General features: G+C 31.9%; 2 protein-coding genes across 2 annotated transcripts in view; one reads left to right on the forward strand and one right to left on the reverse strand.

Annotated features, from left to right (window-relative positions):
• The window catches only part of LOC140446395 (uncharacterized), a 145,110-nt gene extending 142,662 nt beyond the window's left edge, over positions 1 to 2,448 (reverse strand). The window contains exon 1 of the mRNA XM_072538944.1: positions 2,283 to 2,448. Within this exon, the coding sequence (XP_072395045.1) occupies positions 2,283 to 2,300 (18 nt within the window). The 5' untranslated portion in view covers positions 2,301 to 2,448. The remainder of the gene's footprint in view (positions 1 to 2,282) is intronic.
• A 7,178-nt stretch (positions 2,449 to 9,626) lies between these two features.
• EMC5 (ER membrane protein complex subunit 5) lies at positions 9,627 to 10,543 on the forward strand. Its single transcript, XM_072527816.1, has 3 exons — positions 9,627 to 9,815; positions 9,877 to 9,929; positions 10,244 to 10,543. Exons 1-3 carry the CDS (start codon positions 9,734 to 9,736, stop codon positions 10,451 to 10,453), a joined length of 345 nt encoding a protein of 114 aa, XP_072383917.1. The 5' UTR covers positions 9,627 to 9,733; the 3' UTR covers positions 10,454 to 10,543.
• Positions 10,544 to 11,340: the final 797 nt, after the last annotated feature.

The following is an 11,340-nucleotide window of genomic DNA, read 5'->3' on the forward strand; positions in this document are numbered from 1 at the left end:
TAAATGGATTAGGATCTGGCTATGATGTAACCACGGACAACTTTTCACCTTGTTACTGATATCTAAGGAACGAAGGAAAAAGAAGAAGAAAGATTGCTGGAGATAAATCTCCAATTGACAGTTGTAGTGTTAGATTACCTTCACATTAGTTGGTAAAGTAACCTGCACATTAAAAAAGAGACAAGAAGAAGAAGAAAAAATTGAAAAAAAACTCTCAACAATACATTGTTCACAATAAAACAGTTTAAATATACTGGGTAGCAAAAATTAGCTCCCGTCAAAGAAGGTATGACTATATTTAACAACAAATGTCAAAAATATTACACTGCTGGAGACGATATAACAGTCGACAAACAAATACTGGCATTTGGAGGCAGATATTTATTTCGCAGTCTAGAAAACCTGCTAAGTAGGTATGGTTTGAAAGTGTTTGCCTTAGTTGCTAACCATGCAGCCTATACAGTCAATCTATCTGAAACCATATGTTGAAACACAACCGGACGGATCAACCGAATAAGCAATTTGGCAGAAGACATTGTTTTAGGATTGTTAAAACGGATAAAAAATACAAACAGGAACATTACTGGTGATAATTGGTTCACTAGCATTTCTTTATTATGAAAACTAAAGGAGAAATAGCTAACAGAAGTTGGAACAACTCGCAAAAATAGAAAATAAATACCAAAAGAACTTTTACCAAGAAAAGAAAGAAAACCATTGACATCCATATGTGGTTTTCACAATGCACGACAAACAGAAACCAGAGATAGTGTCGTCTATAATATAACAAAGGTAGACGTTGATCTTGTTGATCTAGTTTGTTCAAAAAATAACTGGCTCACAATACTAGAAGATGGCCGGCCTATGGTACTCTTTTACGATATTAGGATTTTGAATATAGCCGCCATTAATTCTTTATGCATTTATACGTACCATGCTGCAGCATTAAATAAAAGATGAGGAGGGTTGGTTTTTTGAAAGAGTTAAGTTGGCAGCGCATAAAACCCCAAATTTTAAACCATTCTACAATTCAAGCCCTTCCAAGAGAAATCGTAGACGTGCAAAATTATTAATAAATGCTCCAAAACCTAAGCTCTAGGATGCACCTAGGATATCGTCCCGTGGGAGATGTTATGAATGTAACGGGGATGTGACCAAACAATCCGAAGATTGCTTATAAAGTGCCGCAAGTGGGCATGCGTTGATTATTTAAAATACATTTGTAATTAATGCTTAGATGACAATATTTCTTGTTTCTGTTTTTCGCAGATTTTTAATAAAAATGGTGTATTGTTTTTACCTATATAAATAAAAAATTTTAATATAAAGAGTATGCACTTATTTTTCATCCTATTTTATTAAAAACATCTTTTTTGCAATAATACAATTTAAAAATAGGTGACACCTGTCCCCCACGCAACCAACCACCCTGTATAGTAAAAAAAGAAAGGCATTACAATTTTAACTTTTGATTAGATATCCAAAAACTGCATTCAAAATTATTAACCTCAACATATCTCAATATTTTATTAAATCGAGAAGAAACTATTAGTCGGATGACGATTTTTGTCTAAAACTAATAGAAGAAAAAAAAAGTATAGTGTAGAATCATACGATGTTCCGCATTACCAGATGTCCCGAACGTATTAAAATTTAAATTAAAAATTAAAATTGACACCACTGTATGCAGTTGCTAACCTTTTGCCACTTTGTTACATTTTGAAAACTCTTCCTGTCATGAAGCCGAAACGTCAATTAATGAATTTATTTCCAATGCCATATATAGAGAGAGGAGGACATATGAGAAGAACAATAGAAATCGATCGCATAAATGACTCAATAATAACATAAAAAATGGAAGGAGCTCATTATGAGGTCAAAACGAGGGTAGTGAAAACGACAAAATGGAATTTTGCCATAAAACTATAAAGGTGAGTGCGGTAGGATAAGTAAGAATAGAGTAAGAACAAGTAATTTCCAAAGAATACATAAGTGAAAATAACAGACGAATGATCTCCAAAACAAAAAACGCAACAGCAAAATATAATTAGAAACTTAAGATAATAAAACATATAGTTAGTTGTCTATTATAAGAGTAGAAAGAAGGGGGAAACTATTGAAGGATATATGCAAAAAAAAAGTTTAAATTTTCCATTTGAAAATGGTGTATTTTTAAAGAAAAATGTCTAGACACTTCGTATTAAATATTAATTATCTGTCAAATTTATCGGAATCATATAGTTCCATCCCTCATACCCCTTTAGCACCCCGTCAGTACTCACCGCAATGAAAATCCGCATCTTCTCCTCCACCTAGCAATCCTTTCTCGCTAAAAAAACTGGTACTCCTCGGTACGATTGTGTAGATCACGGATAACGCGCCACTTCTTCGTAGAACCACTACTAGAACCGTTGGAATGGTCGAAGAGAGTGATAGTAACTTGGAGTTCTTCGCACACTTCTACTCTCTTTTATAAACTAGGTCCGGTAATGGGGGTACTTTGTGGATTTTTGTAACCAGCAGTACCATTAGCTCGGGTTTAATTGTATATTAATTCTACTAAATTGGAGTATGTAGCGACAATTAAAACTATTAGGAATGGTAATATGTTTTATATGAGGGGATATTTATTCATCTTTTATCTACGTCACGAACGGTAAATAAGAATGTCATGCAAATAATAGGATATGAGAATGATATAATCATACTGGTAATCGAATACTATTAAATAAAGTAAAGGAAAATTATTTATTAACCTTTTGAACCATACATATATGAAAGTAAGTGATAAATGTGGAGTACAAAACATATTTACATATATTCAAAAATACGGGACAAACATTTACTTGGTTAATATCCTCGTATCCGCAAATATATAGTTGCCTCATCTAAAAAAATTTTACAGGGTACAACGCTTTATCCAATAAATATTCTTTGAATATAGAAAGGAATCAGCATAGTATAGGTACTATTTAAATCCAGTATGGTAACACTTCTACCAATTCCCCCTTAAATTCAATTTCTCGTACAATATCCCTTAACGGGTATCGTCATTTTAGTCGAGCAGCTTAAAAATTTTAAGAAAAGACAAAAAACCAATTCCACCGTTATATGTAGAAAATGAAATTGTGTATACAAAAGAAAATAAATCGGAAATAGTGAAAAACATGCTAGAAACAGGATCAGGAACTATCATTCCGATAAAGATATAGAATTCACTGAAGAAGTCGAAAGAAGTTGCAGAATTCTGAAAAGAAATATGGGTTTATACAACATAGGTATTACACATATCTCCCCAGAAAAAAGTCAAAAGAATAATTAAATCTACAAATTCTAAGAAAGCACCAGGACCAGATGGAATCACAAACAGAGCTCTGAAAAATCTGCTAGCGATAGCAATAGCAAATCTAGCAAATTTAATCAATACAATCTTATGATATAATAAGCGAAACCAAAGCATCAGGTGGGAATACGTATACTGAACTTAAATCGCATGCTAAACAAATAGGTCTGCCAATAAACGAAAAAAAGACTAAAATCCTAGTACAAAGTCGATCGGCGATATAATGAAAATAACAGAAATGAAAACGGAGACCTTAGGACGGATCTCTGCAGCATAAACGAAATATGTATTAATAATACATTTTTCCCCCACAAAGAACAATACAAATACACTCTTGAAAACAGTAGAGGACAAAAATCTATGATATGCTATACTGTCGAATAGAGAGTTACAGCTCTCTGAAATCTTGGATGTAAGAGCACTAACATCAGCAGAAATAGGAAGCGATCATACATTGGTATTGTGCAAAACCCGAATGAAAACACATATTTGTGATAACAAAACACCAGTATACATCACAAAGATAAAAATCGAAAGCTTATAGGATGACCCCTCAAGATACATATTCAAAGAAAGAATAACCGAAAAATGCAAAAATACATATATCACAGAAAGTGATGGAGTCGAAAAAAAGCTGGGCAAAAATTAAGTCTAATATCTTAGCCTTGGCCAAGGAAGTTCTTGGTGAAACAAATATAAATAAAAATAAATTGTTCCCAATGCGAAGAACTCCATGGTTTTGTACAGAAGTGAAGAAAATATGTAAAGAAAAGAAAAAAAATCGGTTGCCTGTAAAGTCGGTTTTACGGGCGAAGATTTTACGTGACAACGTCTTTTTTTTATATATTATTTTATATATTATATATTATTATATTATTATTTTATATATTATTTATATTTTATATATTATATTTTTATATATTATTTTATATATTATTTATTTTATATTATATTATTGATCTTATTATTTTCTACAAAATTTATTTGAAAATTTTTTCGATATATCAATTAGTTGCGGAGATATCGATCATTGAAGTTATTGTTTGCTACCAGTATTTTATATATTTATTTTTTTCAGTTATAAAAAATTACTATTTCCAATTGTGTCTACCAAGTATGGTCACATGTATTTGCCTACATATTAAATAATAATAAGTACAGATAATGTTATGTGACGTTCACTTCTGATTATATATATTTTAATATTTTTAATTTTAAAGAATCAATTTGAAAATCAAAACACTTATTCAGATCGAAGGTTCAAATTTTTGCTAAATAAATTTGAAATTAATTAAAATTTGTAAATGGAAATGGTAAAGTTGAAAATTAAAACATTTACTAAAATTGGAATTTGAAATTCTTGCTAAACACAGTTAAATTCTAACTCCGCGCGTGGTGATTGGTCGGTTTAGTTCGTTTGTTTGGTCGCCCTGTTTTGACAGGTTAGAAGTTATAATTTGTTATTTTAAATGTTTGACTAGAAATACGCGCCGTTTCTTCTCAATCGACTGAATTACGATTGATTGCAGAGTGATTTAAACTAATAATTTATTTAACACTATCAACATTTGTCAATAGTATGACATAACCTATAAACTCAGTTTCTCAACTTTTGTGTCAATCTAACAATTAATCAATCAATCATAGTTTACGATAATGAAATATTAGTGTACAATTATTTACCTTTATTGTTGTAGTTGTTGTAAATGACGAATCTAAGCACTCCACATTTTCATTACAGACACAGCTGACGATACTTTCAACGATTTTCAACTTTAGCGATTCAACGCGCCTAATTCTCTAGTGCCGCGCGCAGCGGACCGATCATGTTTGAGTGGGAGAGAGACGCAAGGCATTCGCCGGTCCGGCGGGCCTCTCTCTCGTTCGGCGACTCACTGTAACAGACGTGAGCGGGCGTTACACTTTTTCTTAAATGACTCCGAGCCACAACCTAATTTAAGACGTTGTCACGTCAAAAGCTTACCTGAAATACATGTTAACCAAAACACAAGAGGCATACCATAATTACAAGACAATTAGAAACCAAACACATGCACTTGTAAGAAAAACAAAAAATAATTACTGGGAACGCTTGTCGAAAGTCTGCAAAAGGAAAGATTATGCTTCATAAGAGGTCAAACAACGGAAGTAAAGGAACTAATATAACCAAAACACATAGAAAAGGATAGGTACGTGGATTGACTACCTAAAAAAGCTCTATGCAGAGGAAGAACAAATGACGCTAGAACCGGCAACACCAGAAATTACCACAAATGAAGAACTTAATATAAATGTACAGGAAGTTCGGAAAATACTTGAAAACCTGAAGAACAGAAAAGCAGCAGGTAAAGATGGGATACCAAACAAATTACTGAAATATTGGGAAGCAGCAATCACAGAACAATTAACAACATTAATTAATAATATTACCAAAACACAATATGAAAATACCGGAAGAATGGAGAACCAGCGAGCTAATTCTACTATTCAAAAAAGAAGATAAAAAGCAGTCAGAACCTACAACTAAAATTTTACAAGTGCTAATAAATCAGAGGATAAGTTTAGCAGATGAACAACAGGGTTTTCGTAATGGAAGATCGTGTACAGATGCAATATTCGTTATAAAGCAAATTACCGAGAAATCACTAGAGTATAATAGACCAGCATATCTGTGTCTGATTGACATAAAGAAAGCGTTTGACAGAGTAAGACTCAAAGATGTAATCCATCTTATGTATAATAGAGAAGCTTCCCTAAATATTATAAAAACTATCGAAAACATCTACCAAAACAACAAAATGGCAAATTCTGACAAAATCAGAATAGATGGACAACTTACAGAACCTATAGAACTATACAGCGGAATAAGACAAGGGGATTCATTGAGCCCCATGCTCTTCAATTTGATCATGGATGAAATCATCAAAAGCGTTAACAAAGGAAGAGGATACAGAATGGGAAACAAAGAAATCAAAATACTACATTAGAAGAAAATGTAACCTTTAGTGTATAAATGAATGGGCACAAAATAGAAAAAAGAATGGAATAACCACATAAGCAGAATGGGTCGTCAAAATAGCAAGAAATAAGTCACCAATCGTCAGAAGAAGTATCGGACGACCGCCAAAAGATGGAGTGTCAACCTTCCATAGAGGTATTAATCCACCAATGAACAAGCAGAATTGCTTATAAGGAAGCTTAAGAGGAAGAAAAAGAATCTAATTTATGAATAATATTGGCATGCTCTTTGCAAAGACTAAATCAATCTACGTTAGATGAAAATATTAAACAAAATGGAACTTTTGTTCGGTTTTTTTTTCGCGTGTTGCTTTCATATAGAATTTGTTAATAATATAGCAATAAGGTATTGTGTATTGATGAAATATGGATCCGTGTAGGTAACAAAAAATATTAGGTAGATATAAACTTGGCATTCTTCTTCTTTTGGTGCTTTTTTGTTTCGAATATTGGCGATCATTCTGGGTATAATTATTTTATTAACTGATGCTTTAAATAGATTGGTTGTTGTGGAGAACCATGACCTCAGGTATACAAATATATAATTGTGCACCCAATAAATAACGAAAGAATACTCAGGCTCATATAACTACCTGAAGAATTAAGACAATGGTAGGCATCGAGCGGTTTACCAACGTCGATGCATAAACAGGGACATATAAGGCTATGGCTCTACGAGCGACAGATTGTCGCTAGCAGTAGCAGTAAAATGTAGCTTGATAAATGAAAACAACAGCAGTGATACTGAGTGGCTCCACGCGCTGTAGATTGTCGCTTCGTTTCGAGACCGAGACGCGTCGTCAAGGTCGTGTCGCGTTCGAATAGATCCGGGCCTATTTTTTAGCAGTAATTTGCAGCGCGTTTGTGGCTTCACTAGCAGTAATTTGTCACTTGTAGCGGTAATTGCCATTTAATTGGATATTTTTTTTTTGTTTGTTTATTTCTCTGTGTTTGTTAAGTTGTTTCTTTGTTTTTATAAATTACTTTAAAGTTTTTTTATACAATTTTGTGTCTCAAATCATAACAAAAAATTATAAGTTCTAAGAAAGAAATAAATCCAATATTTTTTTTATCGGTATTCTAGATAACAAAAATCAATGGATGGTTATTTTTTTCAATCCCAATTAACCGTATAAATCTGTACTTTATAATAGATGCAATTATTAAACAAGAAAAAGTTGAATAGGGAGAATAAACAGTTTTTATTGATTTTTATTGATGGTTGATAAGTGGTTGTCTAATCATGTCATATAAATAAAATTTTAATAATTATTGTTTATAGTAAAATTTTATTATCCTACAGTACTAATGTTTCGTTTTCGAAAGCTTGGCGTGATTCATAAATAAAAGAATGCAACAAAGCAGATTTTATGTCGCATCAGAATTTTTTAAATTATTGTAACATAAAAAAGCAAGTTAGATATTGGAAAAGGAAGATTCATTACATCAACCCAATATGATAAATGAATATAATCGACATATGAGAACCGTATTATCGGTGTGAATTTATTTTACTTATTTATTTATTTATTTTATCTGCTATATACACGGACATTATATAAACGGACAACATACCACTGAATATAGCTGCGTCATATTAACGCTCATGGAGCCACTACAAGACCAAAACGCGGCGATATGCGCGCTGTTAACTGTCGCTCGTGGAGCTATGATTTTACTGTTTTACTGCCGCCGTAATTTTACTGCTACCGCTAGCGACAATCTGTCGCTCGTGGAGCCATAGCCTAAGACAATGCCTTTAGAGAACGCCCGTTTTTAGAGAAGCAAGTTCCTCTAGTTAATTTTTACAAGAAAAAGAAACGCAAAATGAAAATATGAGACGATGGATATATTGCCCCAAATTCAAATGAAAAGGTATAAAACTACATAAAAAAAGAAGGTCTATTGACTACAAGTTTTTAATAAGGGTTTTTTACATCTAAGTGATGCTATATAATAAATTTCATCTATTTTAAATGCTGTTCTTCAACAGAGCATGCTATAAAAACATTGGAACTGAGAAGAAATTATGTCAATTTGAAAGAGGTAAGTAAATAAATGAGCAATTCATTTTTATAACTAAATGATCACCTAATTGCGCGATTTACAACTTACATAACATTAATAACCGATTTTATGCTGACACTAATTTGAGATTTTTTTCCCAATTCAAAAAAGTATGGTTTGCTCAAACCTTTCTATACAATTGTTCACTTCAAAAACTTTTTGGCCACATAAAACTACTCAATTTATATTATATTGAATAAATGTGACAACCGTCGTTTGGCTTTTCAGGTTATCAGTCATTTCGGATAAACTATTGTCGGTATTTTCTTTTATTATACATGAATAATGAAATGGGGCATCAAAACAAATGATTTAAAAACTTTTAGTACCTACATAAGTACCTACCTATCTATAATATCCTTAAAAGTAATTGTGCGCATAATCATGATTATTTAGTGTTGAAACTCGTAAAATTTATTTTTCATCTGTACCATACTATTATTAATAGATTATATTAGGAAGATAATATCCACAGCTGTATCTTTCTCCTTATGCTTCGATAATTACATAATTAATGTAAGTGCCTCCCAATGCAATTTCTCCGCACGTCAAAGCATGACATTCGAAATCACGCAATTCAGCTCGTTTCTCGTTATACATATATCCATTTTAAATGAATTTATATCTTTTATAAATTCTTAATTGTTACAAGCGGAACGTTGATTGCTTTCGTTTTTATATGAATGGTAAATTAATCATTTCAGAGTGGAATGTCGGTGACAATAATCGAGGAGAAACGTAATATCATAGATATAGTTTCATATACCTACATTGTTGAAAAAAGTTGTTCCCATTATCTTGATGAAATATTTTTGGGATGCAGAAAATTAATAAATTCAAATACTTTAACATTTATTTTTGTCAGAATGCTCCTTTTGTTGCTAAATTTTTTTAAAATATCTATGAAGAGAAAATTATTCTTTGGGCTTTTATTTTTATATTAGGAATTATTGTTTTTCCGTTTTCTGTAGATTCCTTTACCTCCTTCAGCTGTTCTCTTGAACTACACTTGTTGACCCAATATCTAATCTGTTACTCCCTAGATGTCACAAGCAACTATAAATTTCAGTATCACCACAGAATACACCATCCCGTTGCGATGGTGTATTCTGTGGTATCACTCGAATACATTTCGATTTTTACTAATAACTATCGATTTGATAATCGTTGATTGGTCTGTCTTTGTCCTAAACGAGAACGTCATGTCATCTGTCACTTTCCAGTAAATAGAATGAGGTTAGCAAAAAAGACTATCCTGTAATTTTATTTTTAAGATTTTAAGCTCAAAATCAGATAATTAGAAAAATGTCTGCCTCGTTTATTCATAGAATCATCCTGTCTGTGGGATTCCTATCACTGTTTCATTCTGCGTATTCAGCTGCTCAACGTAAGTAGAAAAATCGCACTGCATTTTTCAATGTTATTAAATATTCATTGTTTTCTTTCAGATCGATCATATCTTCGTTTAAATGACTTAGATTTTACACATTTACCTTTAGATGTAAGTATTTGCTTATTTATTACTGTGGATTTAAGACATCTCGTGTGTATGTTTTCCCATTTTATGTTATTCTTGTAGAATTCGATTATAATTGTTGTCATTGCGAATGATACAATCCACGACCACGTATGACTGCATAGTGTTTTTTGAAAAAAATTTAATAAACTTTTTGTTTGATTTTATCGTAATCATTTGTTTCCTCCTGGATAAAATTTTGTTAGTGTAAGGAAATATACAAACTCGGGCAACAGTGCAACGATGATTTGTAAATTGCCTATATTTGGGGCAAGTATTCAATATTATTTTTATTGTAGATCTTTATTCAAGCCTTGGTCAGCCTCTTTGTCATCATGTACGGAGTTCTGAGCATCGCTGGAGAGTTTAAGGAGATCAAAGCCTCAGCCGAATTGGAAAACAGGTCCTGGGAAACTTTTAGAAACATTCCTTCCTTCTATACCTTCACTCATAGAGGTGGCAAAGCTTCACCAGTATTAACCAAAGCTAGTTTAGAAGAAATTGAGTAGGGGATAGGATTTTTGTATTTATTTGTACCTTGTAGAGATTGTTATGGAAATGTGTGTTATTAATAAAAGATAACTCAATTGTTTTGTATAGTTATGATTTTATTTATAAAAAAAAAAATTTAAATGGTAACATTTTAGGTGGAGGATAGTCATTCTTGTGATTTGATATCACTCAGTTTTTAAGTTGACACTAAAAGACAAGTTTAAATCATTTCTGATGATAATAATAATCAATGAGTAACTCAATGTGACTGGTTTTATCAAAATATCTCCAGCATTGCTGGAGAGTTTAAGGAGATCAAAGCCTCAGCCGAATTGGAAAACCGGTCCTGGGAAACTTTTAGAAACATTCCTTCCTTCTATACCTTCACTCATAGAGGTGGCAAAGCTTCACCAGTATTAACCAAAGCTAGTTTAGAAGAAATTGAGTAGGGGATAGGATTTTTGTATTTATTTGTACCTTGTAGAGATTGTTATGGAAATGTGTGTTATTAATAAAAGATAACTCAATTGTTTTGTATAGTTATGATTTTATTTAAAAAAGAAAAAATTTTAAATGGTAACATTTTAGGTGGAGAATGGTCATTCTTGTGACTTGATATCACTCAGTTGTTAAGTTGACACTAAAAGACAAGTTTAAAAATCATTTCAGATGATAATAATAATCAATGAGTAACTCAATGTGACTGCGTTTATCAAAATATAGAGCAAAGCTTTGAGGATTGCTTTGTAAGCGAAAAGAGCTCAGCTAGGAATTGAAAAAATTTTTACACACGTCAAAAATACTTTTCCATTCTTTCATTTGTCATAAGTGTGTACAACAACATATCAGTCTTTTCAATTTTTATCAAAATATTTACTTTCCAAATATGTAAATTAATTTTTTT

The sequence above is a fragment of the Diabrotica undecimpunctata genome, chromosome 1, assembly GCF_040954645.1.
Source record: "Diabrotica undecimpunctata isolate CICGRU chromosome 1, icDiaUnde3, whole genome shotgun sequence".
Taxonomy (NCBI): domain Eukaryota; kingdom Metazoa; phylum Arthropoda; class Insecta; order Coleoptera; family Chrysomelidae; genus Diabrotica; species Diabrotica undecimpunctata.

Excerpts from the sequence above, each read along its gene's own strand:
- EMC5 (XM_072527816.1), top strand. The coding sequence starts at position 9,734 with ATGTCTGCCTCGTTTATTCATAGAATCATCCTGTCTGTGGGATTCCTA. Across the intron at positions 9,816-9,876 it reads TGCGTATTCAGCTGCTCAAC|ATCGATCATATCTTCGTTTA; the intron begins GTAAGTAGAAAA and ends GTTTTCTTTCAG. Across the intron at positions 9,930-10,243 it reads TTACACATTTACCTTTAGAT|ATCTTTATTCAAGCCTTGGT; the intron begins GTAAGTATTTGC and ends TTTTTATTGTAG.